Source organism: Podarcis erhardii (assembly GCF_964252035.2).
Source record: "Podarcis erhardii genome assembly, chromosome: 14".
Classification (NCBI taxonomy): domain Eukaryota; kingdom Metazoa; phylum Chordata; class Lepidosauria; order Squamata; family Lacertidae; genus Podarcis; species Podarcis erhardii.
The window spans coordinates 53160763-53187509 of record NC_138503.1 but is presented as its reverse complement, the minus strand read 5'-3'; the positions used below and the strand labels follow the sequence as shown (position 1 = coordinate 53187509).

At 46.1% G+C, this 26747-nt stretch overlaps 1 protein-coding gene across 1 annotated transcript in view; it reads right to left on the bottom strand.

Moving 5' to 3' along the window:
- The window catches only part of AP5Z1 (adaptor related protein complex 5 subunit zeta 1), a 28148-nt gene extending 5026 nt beyond the window's left edge, over positions 1–23122 (bottom strand). The window contains exons 1-15 of the mRNA XM_081839679.1: positions 22966–23122; positions 20614–20751; positions 20119–20305; positions 19683–19827; positions 18222–18331; positions 17700–17868; positions 13755–13895; positions 11983–12020; positions 11718–11880; positions 10182–10360; positions 9398–9540; positions 7456–7602; positions 6302–6413; positions 2608–2705; positions 438–570 (exon numbers count right to left, since the gene is read on the bottom strand). Of these exons, the coding sequence (XP_081695805.1) occupies positions 438–570; positions 2608–2705; positions 6302–6413; positions 7456–7602; positions 9398–9540; positions 10182–10360; positions 11718–11880; positions 11983–12020; positions 13755–13895; positions 17700–17868; positions 18222–18331; positions 19683–19827; positions 20119–20305; positions 20614–20751; positions 22966–23006 (1944 nt within the window). The 5' untranslated portion in view covers positions 23007–23122. The remainder of the gene's footprint in view (positions 1–437; positions 571–2607; positions 2706–6301; positions 6414–7455; positions 7603–9397; positions 9541–10181; positions 10361–11717; positions 11881–11982; positions 12021–13754; positions 13896–17699; positions 17869–18221; positions 18332–19682; positions 19828–20118; positions 20306–20613; positions 20752–22965) is intronic.
- Between the last annotated feature and the right edge of the window lie 3625 nt (positions 23123–26747).

The window sequence follows — 26747 nt, the reverse complement described above, 5'->3', positions numbered from 1 at the left end:
TCAAGTCTTCATCAAGGCTAACTTTCCAGACTGGTCCTACATGGGCCAGAAAAAAGCCAGGGAAGTCCCCAAATAGGAGTTCCATCACAGAAGCAGAAAGGAAAAAAGAAAGAGGGGAAGGGAATCAAGTTGATTCCAAGCCAAAGGCCAGGCGGAACAACTCTGTCTTACAGGCCCTGCAGAAAGAAACCAGATCCCACAGGGCCCTGGTCTCATGAGACAGAGCATTCCACCAGGCCAGAGCCAGTGCTGAAAAGGCCCTGGCTCTGGCTGAGGCTATTCTGACTTCCTTCGGGATGATGGGAGATGGAGTCTAGCAACATCTGGAAGGCCAGCAGGCTCCCCTCTCCCGGCATAAGGAATATAATCAGTATCTCAGAGGGGAATGTAGAGGTGGGGGCTGTCCTACCCGCCAGGGCAAGTGGGTTTCTGCTTACCACGTCAGTGAAGAGGTCCTCTTTGCTCTGAATGTTGGTGACCGATCCCGAAAACTCCAAAAGCTGTGGGGACAGCTCCACCACCAGCGAAGGGTGCAGCTTGCACAGAACTGACAGCTGGGAGCTCATCACCCTGGCAGGGAAAAGAGGACAGCTGAGGTGACCAGGGGTGCTCTGCAACCCACAGAGCAAGGCTTCTAAAACAGCGTTTGGGTCACTTTCTGCTTCTGAATAGGCTTTTGGTAGGAGGTGTTTGGGGTGGGCTCTGGGAGAGGCTGTTGCGGCAGCCGCAAAAGCTTTGATGACACCAGGGGAGCAGGCATCAGTTAGGGCTGCAACACCAAAGGGATTCATCTGTTGCACTCGCTGCGTCAAAACACCCTCATAGAATCATAGAATCATCATAGAGTTGGAAGAGACCACAAGGGCCATCGAGTCCAACCCCCTGCCAAGCAGGAAACACCATCAGAGCACTCCTGACATATGGTTGTCAAGCCTCTGCTTAAAGACCTCCAAAGAAGGAGACTCCACCACACTCCTTGGCAGCAAATTCCACTGTCAAACAGCTCTTACTGTCAGGAAGTTCTTCCTAATGTTTAGGTGGAATCTTCTTTCTTGTAGTTCGGATCCATTGCTCCGTGTCCGCTTCTCTGGAGCAGCAGAAAACAACCTTTCTCCCTCCTCTATGTGACATCCTTTTATATATTTGAACATGGCTATCATATCACCCCTTAACCTCCTCTTCTCCAGGCTAAACATGCCCAGCTCCCTTAGCCGTTCCTCATAAGGCATCGTTTCCAGGCCTTTGACCATTTTGGTTGCCCTCCTCTGGACACGTTCCAGATCAACTAAAAACTTGCTCTTGATTTATTTGGCAGCGTACATTTTTTAAAATGCTATTTTTTGTAATACAAATGTGTATCATGTAGATGAAATTCTTGGGAACTGTATTTCTGGGGTGGCTTTGTATGCCTGCTTTCTCTTCTTTTCTTAATGCTTACTTTAAACTGCATTTATATGCTGTGGGGATTGATTTTATTCACTTCTGTACGCATTACCCTGGAACCTTCGCATAAATGGCAGCTAGGAAAAAATATAAATTAAGAGACCTGAACTTAAAAAAGAGAGGCATTCTCTCCTTTTCTCTTGTGTGCACAGAAAAGAAGGCCTCTGAAGATGCACACAATATTAAAGCAAAGAGAGCTGGTGTCTCGTATCAGAAATGCATTTTTTTTTTACACCAATATGCAAATTTAGATGCCATACTCAGTCTCGTGTGATTAATCAATTAACGCTTCTTTAGTCAAGTTGCTGCCCTGGCATTTTCTCAAGGGCCACCTCTTCTTCCAATCAATCATCCTCAGACTTTTCTTATCCAAAGGCACTACTGTCTCCATGGCTCACAATGCATTTTTAAAAAAGCTGTTTATAAGCTTGTTGATGGTATAAGAACATGAATGGAGCTTGTTTCTTCCTCTCTCCCTCCCATCATTTTTTTCTTTGTGTGTCGTGTCTTAAAAGAGATTGCAAGCCTGGAAGTAAAGACTGTCTTACTACTGATTTTAGTAAACCACTTGGGGAGCCTTTTCAACTAAAGAACACTTGGTCAGAACAGTGTCAGTAGTTCAGTTGCAATATAATATACACATTACTTGGAAACCAAGCCTTTTGCTTCATCTGCCCAGTCCTGTGGAACTCTCTGCCACTAGAGGTTCAGTAGACAACTTCTGTCTCAACTTTTAAATGCTTAATTAATTTTTTTTCTAGTCCATCATGCCTAAGCAGGCAATATACCTTTCCACAGTAAGTTAGCTGATTTCTGATTTAAACTTTTTTATATGGTTTTTATTGAATGAGTTTTGTGTGCCATTGCTGTAATCTACTCCAATTTTTTTTTAAAAAAAGAATTAGCAGTAAATAAATATTTTTATAAATAAAACAAATGAATAGACCACTTTCTACCAGACTTGGGATAGAGACGTAAGCAACCAATAGGTCAGGGCAATGAACAGAAAGATAATATCCCAAGAGGAACCTTGACTGTAAGGGACAATGTAGTATCAAATCAGAAAACTGCTCCATTGGAGAGAAAGGCTCAAGGAGAAACTCCCCAGGCTGGAGATGGTAGATTTTGCCCTTTCCCCACCTGAAACGATGAGTCTGCACTCACCTGTACACCTCTGCCTTGAAAGCCGGGATGCCATAAAGCTGATCGCTCCTCTCCAGAATTGCCAGGACCAGCTTGTTTGCAAGAGCTCCATCTGCAAACTGGAGAAGAAGGAAGAGCAGGACCATTCAGTGCCTTAACTCAGCGAAGGAAGATCCAAGAATCCTGGAGAATCCCGGGCCCTTGCGTGCTGCACTCATCCCATCGCCCGCTACAACAAAGATCTACTGAGCAGATCTGCCACCCATCTGTATTTTGAAAAACATCAAGCAACACGCAGGCTAATAATATATTGACAATATTTATATCACGCTATAAAACTATTTCAAAATTCATAGACAGAAGACATGTAATATGTGCAGGGAGTCACAAACTAATAAGAGTCAAGTAACTATTCCATAGGGACGCGGGTGGTGCTGTGGTCTAAACCACAGAGCCTAGGACTTGCCGATCTGAAGGTCGGCGATTCGAATCCCCACCACGGGGTGAGCTCCCATTGCTTGGTCCCTGCTCCTGCCCACCTAGTAGTTTGAAAGCACGTCAAAGTGCAAGTAGATAAATAGGTACCACTCCGGTGGGAAGGTAAACGGCGTTTCCGTGCGCTGCTCTGGTTTGCCAGAAGCGGCTTAGTCCTGCTGGCCACATGACCCGGAAGCTGTATGCCGGCTCCTTCGGCCCATAAAGCGAGATGAGCGCTGCAACCCCAGAGTCGTCCGCGACTGAACCTAACGGTCAGGAGTTCCTTTACCTAACTATTCCATAAGCAGAATGATTAGAATGGTATGTCACTATAAAGAATGACTGAAATTGAGGCTGAACGCCTTTCCACAGTAAATATCAGATCCAAATGTATAAGAACATCAACTCAGAAGTGAGATGGTAGGTGCTCCAAACGTCACAAAAGGGTGCTCCGAGCACAGCAGCAGACAAAACAGTTCTTCCAGGATAATGAACATTTTCAATGATAATTCTTCATCAGCTGGCAATACTATAAAATGAAATCCATTACATTCAAATACAATACAGAGACTGAAATGACAGGCCTGTATTCAATCTGTTCTTATAGCACCACCGTGCTCCAGCTCACTCTCGACAACATTTTGGATCTGATATTTACTGTGGAAAGGCGTTCAGCCTCCATTTCAGTCACGCTTTATAGTGACATACCATTCTAATCATTCTGCTTATGGAATAGTTACTTGACTCTTATTAGTTTGTGACATATTACAAGTCTTCTGTCTATGAATTTTGAAAGAGTTTGATAGTGTTCTGTAAATATTGTCAATATATTATTAGCCTGTGTGCTGCTTACAGGGGATCTTTTTTGGCATTCTGGCATGGTGGTGCAGCCACACCACTGGACCAGGGTTAGCACTGACCCTCGCTAAGGATATGAGATGAGGCTGCTGGATCAGGCCAAAGGGGGCCCATCTAGTCCAGCATCCTGTTCTCACAGGGGCCAACCAGATGTCTCTTTTGGGAAATAACTGGCTTGCGGACTTGGGTCTGCTTAAGATCCCAAAGGTGCACTGAAGCTGGCTTAGTTTGCTGGCTTCAACCTTGCTGCTGAAGGACTTTGTCCAAGGTGACACTAGAGGCAGCTGCTTCCTTTCTTGCAAAGGCAGAGGCTGGAGGAGCAGGAAAAGTGCTTTCGATTGGCGCGGATGCAGCACAAACCAGGCCTTGCCAACACACTGCAAACCATGGTTTCATAGAATCATAGTTGGAAGAGACCACAAGGGCCATTGAGTCCAACCCCCTGCCAAGCAGGAAACACCATCAGAGCACTCCTGACATATGGTTGTCAAGCCTCTGCTTAAAGACCTCCAAAGAAGGAGACTCCACCACACTCCTTGGCAGCAAATTCCACTGTCGAACAGCTCTTACTGTCAGGAAGTTCTTCCTAATGTTTAGGTGGAATCTTTTTTCTTGTAGTTTGGAACCATTGCTCCGTGTCCGCTTCTCTGGAGCAGCAGAAAACAACCTTTCTCCCTCCTCTATGTGACATCCTTTTATATATTCGCATCCTGGTTAGCGGCAAATCCTTTACTATACAGAGATGAGCACATCATCAGCCCCCATGGTGCTGCTGCTGCTTCCCAGAATAAAGAAATAAACAACAAATCCACATTTAAGTTGAGGGCTAGCATGTCTAGTGGTTTAAGTGCTGGACTTAGACCAGGGAGACCAAAGTTCAAATCCTGATGCAGCCGCAAAGCACACTGGGTAACAGCAATCCGATGCAGAGAATCCCACTGTGCTCCCTGCAGCTTACTACCAAGTAAAGGGACGTGGGTGGCGCTGTGGTCTAAACCACTGAGCCTCTTGGGTTTGCAGATCAGAAGGTCAGCGGTTCGAATCCCCACGACAGGGTGAGCTCCCGTTGCTCTGTCCCAGCTCCTGCCAACCTAGCAGTTCAAAAGCACATTGGCGCAAGTAGATAAATAGGTACCACTGCAGCGGGAAGGTAAAGGGCATTTCTGTGCGCTCTGGCACTCGTCACGGTCCTCCGTTTAGTCATGCTGGTCACCTGACCCGGAAAGCTGTCTGTAGACAAACGCTGGCTCCTTCAGCCTGAAAGCGAGATGAGTGCTGCAACCCCATAGTCGCCTTTGACTGGACTTAACCGTCCACGGGTCCTTTACCTTTACTACCTAGTAAGTGTGCTGAGGACTGTGGCCCAAAGATGCCATCCTCTGCATGCTTACTCAGAAGCAAGTGCCAGTCTGCATGGTCAGCAGGCAGAAATCAGCAACTTCCCTCTCTCTCTCAATGCCATCACTCCTCAAGGCTGTTGCAAGTGTTACATGAGCCAACAGTGTGACGCGGCAGCTAAAAAAGCCAATGCAATTCTGGGCTGCATCAATAGGAGTATAGCATCTAGATCAAGGGAAGTAATAGTGCCACTGTATTCTGCTCTGGTCAGACCTCACCTGGAGTACTGTGTCCACTTCTGGACACCACAGTTCAAGAAGGACACTGACAAACTGGAACATGTCCAGAGGAGGGCAACCAAAATGGTCAAAGGCCTGGAAACGATGCGTTATGAGGAACGGCTAAGGGAGCTGGGCATGTTTAGCCTGGAGAAGAGGAGGTTAAGGGGTGATATGATAGCCATGTTCAAATATATAAAAGGATGTCACATAGAGGAGGGAGAAAGGTTGTTTTCTGCTGCTCCAGAGAAGCGGACACGGAGCAATGGTTCCAAACTACAAGAAAGAAGATTCCACCTAAACATTAGGAGGAACTTCCTGACAGTGAGAGCTGTTCGACAGTGGAATTTGCTGCCAAGGAGTGTGGTGGAGTCTCCTTCTTTGGAGGTCTTTAAGCAGAGGCTTGACAACCATATGTCAGGAGTGCTCTGATGGTGTTTCCTGCTTGGCAGGGGGTTGGACTCGATGTCCCTTGTGGTCTCTTCCAACTCTATGATTCTATGATTCTATGGAACAATCCAGCCTTGTAGAAGACTCGGTGCCATGATGCTGGCCACAGTGAATACCCTCCTAGACTACGCTCTGGAATCAAAACAGGAGCTGGATACAGATTTGGGAGGAGGGAAGGAACCCAGATACCTAAGCACTGGGTGCACCTTTGATGTCTGAATTTTTAAAGCCCTTGTTTGAAACCTTCACTGAAGCAGGCGTACTGGAGGAAATGAAACTGGAACAGATCCTTGCAGGGGGCAAGCAAACCTTACCTCGGCTACGACTCCAAAGTAGAGCTGCAGTAAGACAGGGACGCTCTCCGCACACTGCACCACGCGAGGGGAACTGGCCATGGATCCCAGGAGCTGGCGGATGGGAGTCAACCTGGGGGACGGGACCACAATGGAAGAACCCAGAAGAGCATCAGAAGAGTCTGGCTGCAGCTAGATCAGACTAAAGGGGCAAATATCTTAAGGGCTGTCACATGGAGGAGGGAGCATGCTTGTTTTCTCCCGCTCTGGAGAGTAGGACTCGAACCCATGGCTTCAAGTTGCAAGAAAGGAGATTCCGACTGAACATCAGGAGCAGTAAGAGTTGTTTGACAGTGGAACAGACTCCCTCAGGGGTTGTGGACTCTCCTTCCTTGGAGGTTTTTAAGCAGAGGCCGGATGACCATATGTCAGGGATGCTTTAGCTGAGATTCCTGCATTCCAGGGGGTTGGACTAGATGACCCCTGGGGTCTTTGATGCAACACCAAGGAGAAACATCAACACATCCAGGAGGGGGTGCAGGAAGTCAGTTTCAGAAAAATGTTAAATTTGTTCAGATTTGGGAAAATGTCTATTTGTTTCAATTTAATTTGTTTTAATTAGTGACCAATTTGGACAAAAAAATTGAAAATCATTAAGAAAAAAGTTTTGCCAAAAAACCCCACAACCGCAACAGTACTTTGATTATATTGTCAGATGCCTCAGGAACGTTGTTTAGCGGGCAAGGTACGAGTACCCCCAAAATAAAAAGGTAAAGGGACCCCGGACCATTAGGTCCAGTTGTGACCAACTCTGGGGTTGCGGCGCTCATCTCGCTTTATTGGCCGAGGGAGCCAGCGTACAGCTTCCAGGTCACGTGGCCAGCATGACTAAGCTGCTTCTGGCGAACCAGAGCAGCGCACGGAAACGCCGTTTACCTTCCCGCTGGAGCGATACCTATTTATCTACTTGCACTTTGACGTGTTTTCGAACTGCTAGGTTGGCAGGAGCAGGGACTGAACAACAGGAGCGTTGCGGGGATTCGAACCACCAACCTTCTGATGGGCAAGTCCTAGGCTCTGTGATTTAACCCACAGCGCCACCCGGGTACCACCCCCAAAAGAGACAGCATCAAATAAATTAAGAAGAGTAGCTTGTCTCAGGCATGGCCTCTTACCTGCCAGGGTCTCCGGGAGCTGACTCGACCCGAAGGAGATACTGGAAAAGGGCTCTGTAGTCCGGGTGGCGGTAAGCTTCCAGGCAGGTGACTGGCTTCAGAGCCGGGTCCACAGGAGTCCTCTCAGGCAGGGGAGTCAGGGCAGACCTAGCGACAGACAAAAATCCCACACACACCTTGTTCAAAAGTACCATCTGTTAAAAATGCAGAGGGATCTGGCCACAAGTAGCCCCCCACCCCTTCCTACAAGCCTGTAAATGCATATTAGCTCAGCCTTGCATCTAAGGATGAGCTTTTTCCATTTTAATTGATTAGCCACCTTGATTCCTGGTCTGGGTATAAATAAATATAAAATAGTACGGTGGGTACTTTGGTTCTCAATCGCCAAAAACCTGGAAGTAAGTTGTCAGGGAACTGCCATCGGAGCTCAGGGGGGTGGAGAGGCTCTCGGATGCTGGGGAGGGAACCAGCAGGGAAAGAGGGAGAGCTTCCGCTGAGGAAGAAGGGAAGGAGGAGGAGGAGGAGGAGGGAAGGCTCAGGGACGCTTCCAGCGAGACCAGTGGAGAGAGCTCAGGACCTCCCCTGGGGACGCCCACTCTGCGCAGAAAGCTGTTGCGCAGGGAATCCAGGCGGAGACTCTCTGTCAAGGAGCTTTTATGTTGGAAAAAGTTCAGGAAATGCCCACTGATGGATTCTGCCAGTGATTAAGACAGCCACGAAGTAAGGGCTGTCCGGTCAGGGAAGGTTTTAGCCAACTACTCAGCTTGGAGCGGTTCGGCGCTTACGCACAAGCAACCCCTAATCCCATTACATAAGTGTTCCGGTTTTCTAACGTTTTTCAGAAGCCGAATGTCTGATGCGGCTGTAAGCTCTTGTTTCCAGGGCACCTGCACCAATCAGAAGCTGCGCCTTGGTTTTCGAACATTTTGGAAGTCAAATGGACTTCCGGAACGAATTACAGTGGTACCTCGCAAGACGAAATTAATTCGTTCTGCGAGTTTTTTCGTCTTGCGATGCACGGATTTTGGAAAAGCTTCAAAAATCACCAAAGTCTTCAAAAACCTCAAAAAAGGCTACCATACCGCGTGCTATGAGTTGCTCCTCGAAGTCAAGTCGCAACTGCACCCCCTGAATGCACCCTGGGTATTAACGGTTTTAAGAAAAAGGAAACAAACTTGCAAGACGTTTTCGTCTTGCTAAGCAAGCCCATAGGGAAATTCATCTTGCGAAGCAACTCAAAAAACGAAAAACTCTTTCGTCTTGTGAGTTTTTCGTCTTCCGAGGCATTCGTCTTGCGAGGTACCACTGTAAGTTTGGCACTTTGGTTTTTGCTATTTATTTTGCGTTTTTGTTTTTGAGGCTTTTTCGGTTAATTTGTTTTTATGACTGTGTGGAAACCAGTTCATCTACTGATTGATTGATTGACTGACTGACTGATTGTCGAAACAAAATAAAAAAATTCCTTCCAGTAGCACCTTAGAGACCAACTAAGTCTGTTATTGGTATGAGCTTTCGTGTGCATGCACACTTCTTCATATTTATTGTGTGACTGCGGAAATGGATAAAAGCCCCGCATCCAAACAATGACTATCATCAGTGCAGGTAAGGAAAAAATAATAAATTTAATTTTTATCATCTACGATACTGTCCTATTTATTTTATAGTACAGAACATTGAATATTATTGCTTTCATTTTATGGATTAATGGTCTCGTTAGACAGTATAATTCATGTTCAATTGCTGTTATAGGGGTTGTTGTTAAAAGTCTGGAACGGATTAATCCGTTTTGCATTCCTTTCTATGTGAAAGCGCGCCTTGGTTTTGGAACACTTTGGTTTTGTAACGGACTCCTGGAACGGACTAAGTTTGAGAACCAAGGAACCACTGTAATACCCTTACTCTGCGCTACCTGGAGCTAGGCTGCGGGGAGGAGAGCTATTACCTCAGCTGGACATCCAGCGCCACTGCCACACAAGGCAAGTCGAGCAGCAGGTGGAAGATCTCCAGGGCCGTGTCGGTCCCAAGCAGGGCTGGCAGAAGGTCCATATAATCGGCGACAAGGGCTGGGCTGTTCCATGCCAGGAACTGCAAGGGAGGGGGAAATGAGATGAAACTGCAATGAGGGGGCCTGCTCTCCCTCAACACCCCAAGTGGATTCTGACTAAGCTGCTTCTGACGAAACCAGAGCAGCACACGTTAACACCATTTACCTTCCCACCGGAGCGGTACCTATTTATCTACTTGCACTTTTTGGGGTGCTTTCGAACTGCTAGGTTTGCAGGAGCTGGGACTGAGCAACGGGAGCTCACCCCATCACGGGGATTCAAACCACCAACCTTCCAATCGGCAAGCCCTAGGCTCAGTGGTTTAGACCACAGCACCACCCGCAAACTGGATTTTAATTTTGCCAATTCTAAATGTTGTTTTTATGTTTTTCAACCAGTTTGTTTTTATTCCTTTGTATTTCATAATGTCGCTTTTAAATGGTGGAAGCTGCCTTGAATCTCAACTTGGGAGGAAGGCTGCATATGAATACGTTAAATAAAATAATAGTAGTAGTAATAATAATAATAATAATAATAATAATAATAATAATAATAATGGCCCTAAGAAAGAGCCAACTAAGAGCAGTTGGATGAAAAAGCAGAAGCCACCTGCACATTCTCCAACAGCTTTTAACTTCTGCCAATGAGGCCCCCTGCCCCTGAGAGTCTTGCTTCAGGTACCTTGAATAGGTTTGGGAAGTTCTGTCGGAAGATGCTGAGTTTCTCAGTGAAGAACCGAATGTTCTGCCTGCAGAACTGGATAAACTCAAAGGCCAGCATCGGGCTGTGGAAAAGCTGAGCGGGAACTCTGGTGAACAGGTGCCTGTAAACAGCTTCGGAGTCCACAGCCGCCGTCTCACCTGGGGAGCGAGGATAGAAACACACACGTACGGATGCATAAAATTAGCATTCTCCATCCTGCTTTAGTCAGCCCTGGGGATGGGGAAACCCAGGGTGCTTTTGTAAAGTCCTTCATAGCCTAGGACCCTCGTACCTACGAGACCACCTCTCCCAGTGTCCTCCACGGAGAACCTTAAGGTCCCTAAATAGCAACACCCTAGAAGTCCCGGCCCCTAAGGAAGTCAGATTAGCCTCAACCAGAGCCAGCACCTTTTCAACACTGGCCCCGGCCTGGTGGAACGCTCTGCCTCATGAGACCAGGGCCCTGCGGGATCTGATTTCTTTCCGCAGGGCCTGTAAGACAGAGTTGTTCCGCCTGGCCTTTGGCTTGGAAATAATTTGATTCCTTCCCCCCTTTTCTTTTTTCCTTTCTCCTTCCGTGATGGAACTCCTATTTGGGAACTTCCCTGGCTTTTTTCTGGCCCACGTAGGACCAGTCTGGATAGTTGGCCTTGGTGAATTATATCCCTTATGCCGGGAGAGGGGAGCCTGCTGGCCTTCCAGATGTTGCTAGACTCCATCTCCCATCATCCCTAAGGAAGTCAGATTAGCCTCAGCCAGAGGCAGGGCCTTTTCAACACTGGCTCCGGCCTGGTGGAACGCTCTGCCTCATGAGACCAGGGCTCTGCGGGATCTGATTTCTTTCCGCAGGGCCTGTAAGACAGAGTTGTTCCGCCTGGCCTTTGGCTTGGAATCAACTTGATTCCCTTCCCCTCTTTCTTTTTTCCTTTCTGCTTCTGTGATGGAACTCCTATTTGGGGACTTCCCTGGCTTTTTTCTGGCCCATGTAGGACCAGTCTGGAAATTTAGCCTTGGTGAAGACTTGACGTTTTCATCCCCCCAAAAGCTTTTGATTTGAGTTTCCAAAGAAATGAGGCTGCATTTTAATGTTGTAGTTTAATCTTGTTTTTAAGTTGTATTTTAATCAATTGTTTTTACCTGGTATTAGCCGCCCTGAGCCTGGTCTTGGCTGGGGAGGGCGGGGTATAAATAAATTTATTATTATTATTATTATTATTATTATTCCTCTCTGCTTTCCCCTTTTCCCATATTCTAATAAAAAGTCCCTTTCTCAGTTTAGACCTGGTGTCTGGGGGAGAGTTTGTGACAAACCCAATTTCCTCCTGCCACCCAGCATGCATTGCTTGGAGTTCAGCTTCCTGGTTTTGCCGAGAGGGAAACGCAAGGCAAGCAAACTGCCCCTAGTTGCCTGCAAGGACAGAAATCTCCAAGGATGCTGTCTGGCATCGCAGCTGGCCTCCCTACCAAGGCAGTTTCGGAGGCAGAGCTTCGCTTCAGCCGGCCAGCCTTACTCACTGTGGTTCAGAAAGAACTGGGCAATGGGCAGCAGCACCCTGGCGTAAGACAGGTCCCCGCTGATCCGGCTGTGCACGTTTTTCAGGCAGGAGAGCGAGCGGTAGACGTAGGAAGAGTCCTGTCTGCAAATTATATCCATGATGGTGATGGCTTCAATAAGGCACTGTGCGAGGGAAAGAGGGGGAGAGACGTCAACGTCAGGGATTCCGGAATGGCAGCCCAAGATCCCTGCTCAAGCCCCAAGACCTTCCTTCAGGTTACTTACGGCTTTCTGAAGCTCCCCGTCAGCTTTCTTCAGAGCCCCTGGCAGACAAAACAAAACTGAATGCATAGAACCACAGAACATAGAACTGTAGAACTGGAAAGGGACCCCACGGGTTATCTCCCGCTTGCACTACTGCAATGCACTCTATGTGGGGCTACCTTTGAAGGTGACCCGGAAACTGCAACTAATCCAGAATGCAGCAGCCACTGAGACCATATAACCTGAAAGAGCTACATTGGCTCCCAGTTACGTTTCCGAGCACAATTCAAAGTGTTGGTGCTGACCTTCAAAGCCCTAAGCAGCCTTGGCCCAGTATCCCTGAAGTAGTGTCTCCACCCCCATCATTCTGCCCGGACACTGAGGTCCAGCTCCAAGGGCCTTCTGGAGGTTCCCTCCCTGTGAGAAGTGAGGTTACAGGGAACCAGGCAGAGGGCCTTCTTGGTGGTGGCGCCTGCCCTGTTGAATGCCCTCCCGCCAGATGACAAGGAAATAAATAACTATCTGACTTTTAGAAGAAATCTGAAGGCAGCCCTGTTTAGGGACGTTGTTAATATTTGATGTTTTATCGTGTTTTTAATATTCTGTTGGGAGCTGGCTGGGGGAACCCAGCAAGATGGGTGGGGTATAAATAAAAGTATTATCATAATCATCATCATGATCTCCTTCTACCGGTCAACAATAGAAAGTGTCCTTTCAATACTGCATCACGGTGTGGTATGCTGGTTTGACATCAGCTGATAGGAAGTACCTACAGAGGGTGATGAATACAGCACAAGATATTATGGGCTGTCCCATGAATCCACTGCATGACATTGCAGAAGAAGGTTGCCTCAGGAGTGTGAGGAAAATTCTCAGGGATGATTCACACCTTGGCTGGCACTTTCTTGATCTCCTGCCCTCGGGCAGAAGATATAGAAGCATAATTAGTCACACCAACAGGGTAAAGAACAGCTTCTGTCTGTGGGCTGTTAGGCTGCTGAATGAAAAGATAACAAGAGGGCAAATGACTTTTGGGTTTGGTGGGTGTGCATCAGTAAACAAGGGGAATTAAGACTAAGAGAGCTAAGTGGGGGGTGCTCGTGTAATCTCACTGCATACAAATTGTACAAGTGACAATAAAGTATTTTAGTTTCAATTTCAATCATCATCTAATCCAACCCCCTGTGATGCAGGAATGGCAGCTAAAGAATCTCTGACAGGTGGCCATTCAACCTCTGCTTAAAAACCTCCGAGGAAGGAGAGTCCACCACCTCCCGAGGGACTCTTTCCATACCCAAACAGCTCTTACCATCAGAAAGCTTTTCCTGATGCTTAGTAAGAATCTCTTTTCTTGCGATTTGAATCCATTAGTTTGGGTCCTGCCCTCTGGAGCAGCAGGAAACAAGCTTGTTCCATCTTCTATGTGCCAGCCCTTCAGATATTTAAGGTGGCTATCCATGCCACCTCTCAGTCTCCTCTTCTCCAAGTTAAACATACCCAGCTTGTGACAACTGAATCGGCATGTGAGCCAAAAAAAGTCACCTCCACCTGCTGCTTCTCCTGGAAAAGCTGGGCTTTTCCTTCCCCTCATAGACGACTGGAGGGATAGTTGGGAGGAAAGACTCCAGAAGGGGATTCAGACATATGGGTGCATGAAAAAAATTAATTTCTGTGCAAGTTGCAATGCAAAATAGGAGACAGAAAAGAGAAGAGGTGAAAGAGCAAACAGCATCCCTAAATCTCTGCCACCCTCACCAGCAGGAAACAAGGCAAGCACAGAAAAGGGGACTCACGGCGGTTGCTTTGCTCTATAAGCCGCTGGCAGTACTCAAAGGCCTTTTCCCGCAAGCGCTCCTTGGGGGGGAGCAGGCGGCTGGAGGTGGAGGTGACGGAGACCATGGACATGACTGAGCCGTCCACCTCCGATTTATCATCTGCAAAGAAAGTGGAGACAAGGTGAGCAGTTTATCCACACAAGCGTGGTGTAGGAACATGCAGTCTTGAAGAAAGATTTCCAGGGTAAAGAACAGCAGCAGTCTTTGAGTGCAATATGGTGGGACTTTAGTTTCATATACCTCTGAATCACACAGACAAAAATGCCTGTTGGGAATCGCCAGGGCAATTTGGCTTGCATGATCTCCTCCCTGTCTTCTGTTAAGATTCAGCTCCTATTCTTGTATTTGTACCTATTTTTGCCTCTCACTGATGTATGGTTTTCTTATTTATGGTCCTAATACTCCTGTTTTGTTATGGGGGGAGGTTATATGCCAACTTTATATTTTTTGTTTGTTCTCTATACGATTAAAAATCACACACGCAAACAGAAAGATGGGGCAAGATGAGTCAGTGAAAGGTTTCCTCAGTTTCTTTTTCTAGTAATTTTATTAACTTAAAATCAAAATAGAGCGTCCAAAACATTCCAAATCAGCAAAACACAATCATTAAATTCAGCCTGATACAGCCTCACATTTTATGCAGCTTGTCTTTTACAAGATAAGAAAAAGAGAATTAAGGAGAAAGAAAATAATTAAAGACAGGAAGGAAAAAAACCTAACAAATACAGTTGTACCTTGGAAGTCGAACAGAATCCGTTCCGTTCGACTTCCAAAATGTTCGGAAACCAAAGCGTGGCTTCTGATTGGCTGCAGGAAGTTCCTGCAGAAAGCTACGGAATCCCCATCGGTCGTTTGGCTTCCAAAAATAGTTTGCAAACTAGAACAGTCACTTCTTGGTTTGTGGCATTCGGGAGCCAAAACATTCAAGAGCTAAGCTGTTTGAAAACCAAGGTATGACTCACTTCCGGGTTGGCGCCATAGCCGAATGGCGGATTCCCTCTGAGCTCTGGAGGGAATCTGCTCAACAGGGGTTGGGTCCTGCCGCGCCGGCGATGCGGGAACCCTCAAAAACCACGGGCGCGGAAGCCCGTGGACCTGGTGACTTGGCGGGCACCGTTTGTGCCCTCCCCGAACCGCGAAGGAGCCTTTTTAAAGGCTGCGAAGCGGGGGACGGGGAATGGCGCGGTGCTGTGAGTCTTCTGCTTCCCCTGCCGAGCGAAGCCGCATGCCATTCGACGGAGAGCGCTGACTTCTTCTTCTGAAAATTTGGACTAAAATCTAAAAACAACAACCCGTGAGTAATTTGGAAATCGGACTAAAAATTTTCTTGGATTCGGCACGAGCGGGGGAAGGTGCAAAAAGGAAGTCCGTCTCCCCCCCATTGTATACAATTTAAAGCAAGGGTTTGACAACTAAGGTCGAGAGAAGAGCCTTTTCTTTATTGGATAAAAGTTATTAATTGCACGGATTGATAGCATAAGTAATTGTGCTGGAGGATAAGAGCTAATTTCTTGAGTTAAAGTGCCACCCATCCCGGGACCAGGAGTGATCCACGAGAGGAGCCTGCTGAGGAGATATAGAAGATTTTGACAGCTGTCAAATTAGCTGTCAAAGTCGGAAAAAACAGAGAACTTTGTTTCTGATGTTCTTGCCGGCTACATTAGATACAATATAGTTATAAGTTGTTGAAAATAAAGAAGAACTGAAACAAATTAACCTGACTTTTGGGTTGGATGTGAAAGGAATATTGAACAACCAGAATCCCTCTAGAGGGGGTTCAGGGACATTACAAGAATGGAAATAGGTCAGAAAATACTAGCTGACCTGGACGAGGTTGCTTTTCTCTTGAGAAAGTTGTGTAAGTTGCAAGAGCAAAACCCAGGCAGCTGAACAAGAAAAGGAAGGAGGGGCTGCAACGCTGCAGAAGGCAAAGGAGAGCCGGAGGCCTGTCAAGATGGATATAAAAGAAAATAAGGACTGGATGAGGGAAATTTGGTTTGAATTTAAAACTGAGGAATGGAAAGATCTCCTTTTGTGGGGATCTGAAGATCTATGGATTATAAATTTAATCAAGGTGGAAGTTGGAGCCTTTGGGTTATTTGGACTTAAAAGAATTAAGAAACAAGATTTGAGCTCCACCTTTAACCATGGAGGTCTGGCTGGAAGGAACATGGACATTATAGGGATAGTGCCTCTCCGAGACTTGGTGTTAAATATAAAGGACTTTCAAAGAAACCGGCAGAGAGAGACTGAGAGAGATTTAAGGGCCTCAGACATGAGCCAGGCTGATAGTAGATGGACTAATGGACAATGGCCTGGGGATCGAAACCGGGGAAGGGAGGGTGGGAGTTTGGAAATCCAAAGGGTATCTGATTCTTTTTACTATTTTTTTTTCTATTCTTGTGTTGTCATTAGTATAAAAATGGGGAATTCGTGGAAGGGAAACTGGGTCGACCTTAGAAAAAGTGTATAAGCATATATGATTGATGTATATAAGTTAAAAGTTGATATATAAATTGAATTAAATATAACAACAAATTAAGGTTAAAAATTTAGGGATAAGAACTTGTTGAACAAATATTTGGACATGGAATACAAGAAGGGGAGGCGAGGGGAAGTTCTGGAAAAAAGTTATTGAAAATATGGACTGTAAAGGTTGAATTTTTTTTTCTTTTTCTCTTTTCCTTTTATTATTTTTTGCTTTTTGTATTATCTGAAACTCTAATAAATATTATTTTTTTTAAAAAAAAAGAAAACCAAGGTATGACTGTAAGGCTAAGAACCTACCAACATACTAAACAGGTTCAAGTTCAAATTTCAAATCATTATTAAGTAAATATCTATCTCTGTCAATTTCCTATTTTCCTCTAAATTTCTAACACACATTCTAACTCACTTAAAATTGAAAGTGCAGCTCATTCTTTTCATACAAGAGTGTTTACCTTTAAGACTGCAAGATGGTAAACACTGCCTAGACTTAGAAGGGCCTAACTTCCTTGCCCACCCCAATGCTTCTGCTTGAGTCCCTGTTCTGGGCACAGCTCCTCTAAGGGCCGCTAACTCCACTGCCTCTCTGCATGAGGTGCAATTGAATGGTCTAATCACACCCAATGCAGAGACACAGCACAACCTAGCTGCCCCCATCAGAAGCCCATTGGAATAAGCAGTGGGTTGTGCAGGGTTGCAGCAGGAAACCTCTCCTCATGAGATCTCATGGTTTAATTTGTGATTGGAAAGTCACACTCTCTTCACTATATATTTATATATATATAGAGAGAGAGGTTTTGTTTTTTTAAGAAATACAAATAATATGTCAACCCAAAAGAAAAGCACCCCCCCCCCAATTATAACAAACCAATAATATTGTATTTAGTGGGACGCGGGTGGCGCTGTGGGTTAAACCGCAGAGCCTAGGACTTGCCGATCAAAAGGTTGGCGGTTCGAATCCCCGTGACGGGGTGAGCTCCTGTTGCTCGGTCCCTGCTCCTGCCAACCTAGCAGTTTGAAAGCACCTCAAGGTTCAAGTAGATAAATAGGTACCACTCTGGCAGGAAGGTAAACAGCGTTTCCGTGCGCTGCTCTGGTTTGCCAGAAGCGGCTTAGTCATGCTGGCCACATGACCCGGAAGCTGTACGCCGGCTCCCTCGGCCAGTAAAGCGAGATGAGCGCCGCAACCCCAGAGTCGGCCACGACTGGACCTAATGGTCAGGGGTCCCTTTATCTTTACCTAATATCGTATTTATTATCTATCCGTTATGGAGCGTGCTGCTGTAAACAATGCTGTCCGCCATCTGATCCCTTGGTGTCTTACCATAACAGCAGATGTGCTGACGGCGGCTGCCAATCATGTTCCTCATTGGCTGTATGCACACTGCCCTCCCCTCCACCTCTCTAGATCCTTACCTGAATTTGGACTACTAGCTCCGTTGCTCCCGTAGCACAGCAGCCACTTCCGCAGCATGGAGAAGGCCTGCATGTTGAACCACTGGTCCTCTGTGTAATACTGGCCGACTGAGAGCACAGTGAAGAAGTCCGTGGTGGCCGTGCCGTCCACCTCCATTATGGGGCCAGGCTGTGGGGCGGAAGAAAGAGCAGGGTAAGCCGCTACTTAGAAAGCAGAGAATCAGGACCAGAGAGCCCAGGTGTTTAAAGGCCAGACATGAGAATCAGAGCAGTGGTCCACCTTGTCCAGCGTCCTGCTATTCTCAATATGGCCAACGGGATGCCTGGGGGAAACTCCCACTGCTGCAAGGGCAAAGGTGAACTATGCAAGTCACTCCAAGCTCCTTGGAGGAAGGGCAGGATTCAGGGTCACCCCAGCGCAGAATCTGCGTCTGTGCACTTGACTAGCTGGATGGTTTTTCCACGTGCCGTCTCTTAAAAAGCAAGCCTGGGTTCATGCCCCCTGGAACTGCAGTTCTGCACCTGTCTTGCTCGAGGGTTGAAGAAGCCTCCTGAGGACTGGGGGACTCCTTGTTGGACGCTGGCATACCTCAGCCAGTCCACCATCCTTTTGCTGAGCAGGTTGATCTGATCTATGGATCGAAAACAACACAGCCCGTCAGAAAGACACAACTGTGGGGAGCCTTGGCAATACCAATGGTTCACCATCAGGCAGCCTCGGGTCCACCTACAGCTTCATCTGCCCCTACACTGTCCAGAGAAGAGCTTAGTGCTTGGGGCCAGGAGCGAGAAAACTCTGCAGATCAACAGAAGAGCTGTTCCTGTGGATTTGCATCTTTAACACCCACAATTTATTCTACCCACGCACCCTCATCTGTGGAGGAAAGAGGCTGGAAGAGGTTGTTATCAGGAACCAGAAGAGACTACCCTTCTATACACACCTCCAGCATTTCCTAATTACATTGGGCTGGATGCAGCCTGTTTATGGCACTTAATTGCTCCTGCGAAACAGCAAACCCCTTAGCCTCTAAAACCTCATCTCTGTCATATTGGCTGAAAATATATTGGGTGACTGCATAAGCAGAGCAGAACAGCTACCTGCTTTAGACATTGGCAGTGTCTAGGTTTTTTTAATTATTAATTAAATTAGTATATTGCCCTTCATCCACAGACCTCAGCATGGTTCAAAACATTTTAAAAACCTTCTTCAAACTGCTCCCCTCCTGAAGTTCTGGATGACAAAACCCACAGTACCAAATTTGGCATGGCCAAAACATATGCCATGCACTACACTGTCTGAATAATAATAACAATAATGATTTTATTATTTATACCCCACTCATCTGGCTGGGTTTCCCCAGCCACTCTGTGTGGCTCCCAACAAAATATTAAAAACACGATCAAACATAAGAAAAACTTCCCTAAACAGGACTGCCTTTAGATGTCTTCTAAAAGTCAGATGTTTATTTCCTTGACATTTGGTGGGAGGGCATTCCACAGGGAGGGCGCCACTACCGAGAAGGCCCTCTGCCTGGTTCTTTGTATCCTCACCTCTCTCAGTGAGGGAACCTCCAGAAGGCCCTCAGAGCTGGACCTCAGTGTCTGGGCTGAACGATATACTGCCTTTCTGCTGAGGCACCCACAGTGGTTTACAATTTCAAAGGACTAAAACAAATGTTCAAAGTCCCAGCCTCAAATTAACTTGGTTGTTTTCTACAGGAGGGGTGGACGAAAGACAGATATGGGTCTACCAGCAGATCTCTAGGAGATCAGCAATGATTTCAGACTCCCTGGTGTCTCAGAATAGCAGCAACCAGATGACTTTTCTCACCTGAACAAGGCTCTTAAAATGAAGAATGCTAACCAGGATTGAAGTTTTATGTGAAAGGACTCTCTGCTTAGTTCAGTTCCTCAGCTCAGAGGTTGGGGTTCTAGTAAAAATAGAAAGTAGATCCGACCAGACTGCCCACTTCTTCCACTTACCTTCATTAAGGCTCATCGGTAGAAAGCTGATGATTTTTGACAGGAGGGGGAGAAGGTGCCGTGCATTTTGACCTTCAGGAAGCCTGCCTTCTAGGACTTTCACCACACGCTGCCCAAAAGCTTCCACCACTGCCTTTTTACTGCCCTTTGGATAAAAGCAAAGATTTTGAAGGCCCACAAGCCACAGGGGCTGAGCTTACCCAAAAGGCACCTGCCCTCTGGCAATGCATTTAAGATTCTGAGTGAACAACTAACCAAAGTTTAGGATGCCTGGAATTTGGCAAATACCAGATCTTACCAGATGGGGGAGCATTTTAAAAAAATGACAAGAAAAAACCATACCATGTCCAAAATCTGGGTGTGAAACAGGCCACAGTCACAGGGAAACAAAGCAAAGAACTAAACTGTAGTCTTTCCAAAACCACAGTTCACTTACCTGGGCTAGCACGATGGAGAAGGCAAGGCTCAGGAGCTTGGTGTCCTGGATGTTATCCCAAGACACAGATAAATGATTACAAAGTGACGTCTCTCTCAGGATGGCAGCACAAAGAAACTGGACTTGCTCAGGAGTCTTTGGCAGATGCAACACTGTCTGCAGAAGTTCCAGAAATTTGCCATCTATCCTGCAAAAAGCATCATCAACTTAAGCAGCAAACACAAAATGAAGAGAAGCTAACGGTGCAATCAATGCACACATATCTGGAAGTAAGTCAGACTGGGCAGCCATGTATAGCGTTGCCCTGTAAGATGTTTTAATATTTGTTATATTCTACTGACTGAACACCAGTATGAAAGGGAACCAGCCCAAGGTAAGGAAAGCCACTCACATCGTAGTTCTACAGAGACACTTGCAGCATTTGATTAACAGAGCTATAAATATGCTACAGATGTTTGCTTGGACTCATTAAAACCAGCATTTGCCTTCACTTACTTCCGTCCATATTTAGTGGCTGAGACGATCAAAAACAGTCTTTGCAAGCTATCGACAGCCTCATTTCCGAAGTCTTGATTTTGGAGAAAGCCTGTGATTCGTGAAATGAATTTTCTCAGTTCTTCATCCTGGATCTCCCTAATAGGAAAGCATATAGATATTAAGAAATCTCCGTTTTGCAAACTTCCACATCAGGCCTTTGTTGCCAACCATGACAGTAGTTGCTTTGCCATACACTGGGCTGGGAAAGACTCTGCTGGCAACTTCAGTGACAACTGGGTGGGCTGGATGGCTCATGGGCTGGCAAAGCACCAGGCAGACCCTTGCATACTTTTATATTTCCATTATGAAAATGGTTTGCAAGGAGCAAACCAGAGCATTGCATGTTTTCCAAAGGCATCTGGTTGGCCACCGTGAGAACAGGATAGATGGGCCACTGGCCTGATAAAGCAAGGCTCTTTCTGTGTCCTTACATCTTAACCAAGAGGAAGTCTCCACATTTCACAGAATCCCGGGAAGCTCCCTGGGTGTCCTTGGGTCAGTCACTGCCTCTCAACATAACCTCCCCTCACAGGGCTGTTGCAATAAGTTAATATAATAATAATAATAATAATAATAATAATAATAATAATAATAAATTTATACCCCACCCATCTGGCTAGGTTTCCCCAGCCACTCTGGGCGGCTTCCAAAGAAAGTAACCACCTTGAGCTCCTGGAAAGAAAGGGAGGATATAAATAAGTAGAACAATCAAAAGCCACCGTGGGAGCCCTTTGGGTAGCTAAGATTTAAGAATGAACATCCCAAAAGTATTTGGAGGGGGGAGGGATTCAAGGGACAGAAATACCCAAAGTGTATAGAAACTTACCTGAAAAATAAGAAATCAAGATCACAAACTTATTACAAAAGAATGGAAATTGTTTATTTAATATTTACAAATAAACTGTAAACAGTTTAGAACATTGGGAGGATTATTGTAATAACCTGCAGTTTTATAAGAGTATATATTTAAAGCAGATGAATAAATGAGCAAATTGAGTTAATTTGGATACACAGAAAATGTTAAAAATAAATTTAAGGAACCGAAGAAAAAGGGGCAAGGAAGTCAAGTTTTGAAATGTTAAAATGATTGTAAAATTATTGAAATGTATAAAACTGAAAATAAAATAAAATATAATAATAATAATAATAATAATAATAATAATAATAATAAAAACGAACATCAGTGTGCAAGAGTAGGAAAGTCAGACTAGAACCTGGAAGAGAGCAGGGTTGAAATCCGTACTCAGCTGTGAAATTCACTGGGGCCACCCGCTGCCTCAACCTGGCCTACCTCACAGGGATGTTGGGAGGGTAACATGGAGAGAGAGAGAGAGTGCGGATAGAGGGTCATGCGTGAGCTCCTTCGGGTAGGGCTGGGGGAGAGACGGGTTGCAAACAAACGCAGCAAACTTGTTTAAGTAAATAGCACTTCAGCTGCTCTTGTTTTTATCTGTGAGCCACCCAGGGCATAAGAGACGTTACAGATGAAAAATTTTCCAGAGAGTGGGATATATACAGAGTTTATGTAAAAGAACATTGTCAATTTGTTGGGAGGTTTTGACTGACCTTCGGTGTGCAAATAGGTTAACTGTATAAAATAAAATCTATAGTAAGTCAAATGATACGGGGAAAAGAAAGTTTAAGCACCTATTTTGAGGAATTTAACTCGGGAATGCAAGGGGAAGATCGGAGGTCTTGAAAAATCTAATCACCAATAATAATAATAATAATTTATTATTTATACCCTGCCCACCTGGCTGAGTTTCCCCAGCCACTCTGCGTGGCTTCCAACAAAATATTAAAATACAGTACTTTGAATTAAAGTTTTACGTGTCTATATGCTTATCGCATTTACAAATTTATTGTTGTACATTGTTTTAAACGTTTCCTTCTGGGATTGTACCCCAAAGTGTGTTTTATAAGCTGGTCTCTGACTGTAATAAATTATCTATCTATCTATCTAACAGTACTTTGGATGTCCAAAGCATGCATTAGTTAACGAATGAAGAACCGTTTATTTTGTATTTCTCATTTTGTCTAGAGTATCTATTCTACACTTCTGTTATAGTGTTCAACCAATAAAATACTCAAAAAGAAAAAAGGAAAAAAGAGTATCTGCCAGGGCAAAAGGCGGGGCACAAATAAATAAATAATAGTAGTAATATTAATAAAGAAGAGGAAGCTGGCAAGCCCCAACTCAGCCTCCTCCAAAGAAGCAGCTGGAACCCAAAGCCTCTGGAGGGCTTCTGCTCCCCCCCCCCAGTGACTCCCCCTTCCCCAGCCCCCAGCCCCCATTTTGCCTCCCCCTACCTGGCCTGGCGCAGGAAGCTCTCTGTCCCCGCGGAATACATCCTATTTTCCAAAAAGTAAAAAGGGGAAATGGGAGGGGGGAGGAGTCCGGACTTATTTTGGGAGAGCACAGCCAGCGCCCCTTTACTTCCGGGTTCTTCTCCTACCCGACCACTTCTGGGCATGCGCGCGGGTCCATCTTCAAATCCGTCCGTGTGGAAACCGCCCTCCTCGGCGCCAGAGTTCCGGGAGGGAGGAAGAGGAGGCGCCTCTTCTTCCTATATGGGATTTGGCGGCCGTCTTTGCAGGCGGGACGTGGGAGCCCCTATTGTGTTGGGGTGGAAGAGGGGGCGCAGAGGTCTTTAATTGTCAGGTGCGCGTGAGGGCACAGCTTTAAGGGCTAGCCGGGGGTAGGATCTCATAAGGAGCAGGAAATGGAGGACACAGAGGACTAGCGGCTTGAAAATGCAGTTTGGTTTTTTTAATTTCCTTTTTTTTTAAAAAAAGTAATCTTTACTAGTGTAAATTACACACATATACACAAAAAATTACAAAGAGTTCACACTCTCATGTTGCAGAAAGAAAAAATAAAGAGAAAGGAAAAAAGAGAAAAGAAAAAGAAGAGAAAGAAAAATTGCAGAAAAGAAGGGGGAAACAGAAGAAAGGAGCAAAAACAAATTTACATATGTAATCTTCCTATTAACATCATAATAAACACTTAAATAAAAAGACTTCTGATAAAATGAGTCTTCCAATCGTTCTCATTGCACTGTTTATACTATCTTTTTGTCACAGTTTCCTAATCTTTAGTATTGTTCCCATTTACTCCAAAAACGATGTTTGTTATGCATTTTGTTTACAGGTACCACTCGAGTTCTGCTAGTATTGTATCGTTGGTAAAATATGATCTTATATAATCCTTAAATATTCTCCATTCTCTAAATATTTTCTGGTTCACTACTCCTCTAACTCTTCCCGTCAGTTTTGCTATTGTAGGTATTCTAGCATAAGTATCTGCCAGTCTGTAATTGTCAGTATTTTTTCATCTTTCCATTTTCTTGCCACAAGGATTCTTGCTGCTGTGGTGGCATACATGAACAGTGGTCTTATGTCTTATTTTATTTTTTAAATTTCCACATTGCCCTTCATCCAAGAATCACAGGGCGGTTACGTTATAAAAACACGGAAAAGGTGTGCCCCCGCTCAGAACCAGGGTGGATTTGATTTAAACCAAACTGGTTTAAATCACAATTTAAATCACTAGTCAATAAGACTTGATTTAAATCACTGGTCAGTAAGACTAGCCTAGCATTCCACCTTCGTCACCAGTGAAGTGTAGGTGGGTTCCCACGAGGCAAGACAAAGCGATAACAGCAAGAACCTTTATTGAGCTACATAGCTGCGTAACAGGCAGAGCAACTGCTTATATACATACCTATACCTATATGACAAATCTAGACAGCATCTTAAAAAGCAGAGACATCACCTTGCCAACAAAGGTCCATATAGTTAAAGCTATGGTTTTCCCAGTAATGATGTATGGAAGTGAGAGCTGGACCATAAAGAAGGCTGATCGCTGAAGAATTGATGCTTTTGAATTATGGTGCTGGAGGAGACTCTTGAGAGTCCCATGGACTGCCAGAAGATCAAACGTATCCATTCTGAAGGAAATCAGCCCTGAGTGCTCACTGGAAGGACTGATCCTGAAGCTGAGGCTCCAAGACTTCACAAGAAGACTCCCTGGAAAAGACCCTGATGTTGGGAAAGATGGAGGGCACAAGGAGAAGGGGACAACAAAGGATGAGATGGTGGGACAGTGTTCTCGAGGCTGCCAGCATGAGTTTGGCCAAACTGCAGGAGGCAGTGGAAGACAGGAGTGCCTGGCGTGCTCTGGTCCAGGGGGTCACGAAGAGTCGGACATGACTAAACGACTAAACAACAACATATACATACCTGAAAGCCTGGGCCACTCCCACTCCCAACACGATTGGCTGTCTAAACTTCCAAGCTGCAAATCACGACTCAGAGTTCAAGGGCCAATGGCCGAGGCCCAAATCCTGAAATGTTCTGTGATTGGGGCATCATGTATCGAATCAGAATACATGAGCTCAGAACCCTTAGTCCAGACTCAAGCTCAGTCTGACACAGATTTACCTTTGGATTAGTGGTTTTCAACCAGTGTGCTGTGGCACCCTGGGGTGCCTTGAATGATGGTCAGGGGTGCTGCGGATAACAGGGGCCTCTGTCTGTCTCTCTTTCCTTCTCTCCCTCCTCTGATGCCCTTTTGCATCTCTGCCTCCCAAAGGCTTACACAGCTGTTTGGTGCAGCAGCCCCGGCTCCAAGCTCCTCAAGCGAATGGTGCCTCTGGGGCTGGTCAGGGGGTGCTGGTTGCCAGGAGCGAGCAAGCAAGCCAGCAGGCAAGGGAGCCCAGTCCACCAGCCCTTGCAGTTGGGAATGGACAGACAAGTCCCAAGTCCCTGTGGAGCAGTGTGAGGAGGCACCTCTCTCCTTGGGGCAGCTCAGAGACCAGGGGCGGCTGCCCGGAGGATGCCCAAGGAGAGGTGAGAGGAGAGGAGGCTTGGGGAACACCCTAGAAGGGAGCGTGTTCAAAAAAGGGTGAGAGGCTGCCTACTCTACAAGCAAAGGGTGACATACCTGGGCCACCGAGCCCCACAGGGGTGCCGCAGAAAGAATGTGGTTGGCCAAGGGAGCCATGGATTCAGAAAGGTTGAAAACCTCTGCACTAAAAGGGCGTATTTCTATTCCTCCACCCGTTCCCTTGTGCCTCAGGTGCAGATTGCTGCCATATGTAAAACTCAAACAACCCCTCCAGCTGCAACCTTCAGCAACCTGAAGCTAGGCAGATGTTTGGGGGGGAACCAAAGCTAGGCTGGGCCGGATAGCAGTTGTGCTCCAAAACATCTGGAGAGGCCCCCAGATGCCGGTTATCTTTGCTTGGAATGGAATCCAATGAATTTGCCTGCATCAGCAGGTTTTGGCAATTTGGAAATGAATGGTACCAGGAGCTACAGTGGTACCTCAGGTTAAGAACTTAATTCATTCTGGAGGTCCGTTCTTAACCTGAAACTGTTCTTAACCTAGATAAAGCACCACTTTATCTAATGGGGCCTCCTGATGCGGCCGCACCGCCACACAATTTCTGTTCTCATCCTGAAGCAAAGTTCTTAACCCGAGGTACTATTTCTGGGTTAGCGGAGTCTGTAACCTGAAGCATATGTAACCTGAAGCGTATGTAACCCGAGATACCACTGTATTTGGGAGTAAGACAGGGCGGGTGGAAATCAAACAGGTGCACATCTAAATATGTGCTCTGCAAGCAAATGGTGACATAACTGGGCTCCTGAGCCCCCCAGGGGTGCCGCAAAAGAATGTAGTTGGCCAAGGGAGCCATGGACTCAAAAAGTTTGAAAACCTCTGGAAAACCTCCTTCCTCCTGGGCCGTGTTCAGAAAGTGGTGGTGGGGGATGAGTGTTCAGACCCCTGGGCTCTCACTTGTGGGGTGCCTCAGGGTTCTGTCCTCTCCCCCATGCTTTTCAACATCTACATGCAGCCGCTGGGAGAGATCATCAGGGGGGTTGGGCTGGGTGTTCATCAGTATGCGGATGATACCCAGCTCTACCTCTCTTTCAAATCAGAACCAGTGAAGGCGGTGACGGTCCTGTGTGAGTGTCTGGAGGCGGTTGGAGGATGGATGGCGGCTAACAGATTGAGATTGAATCCTGACAAGACAGAAGTACTGTTTTTGGGGGACAGGAGGCAGGCAGGTGTGGGGGACTCCCTG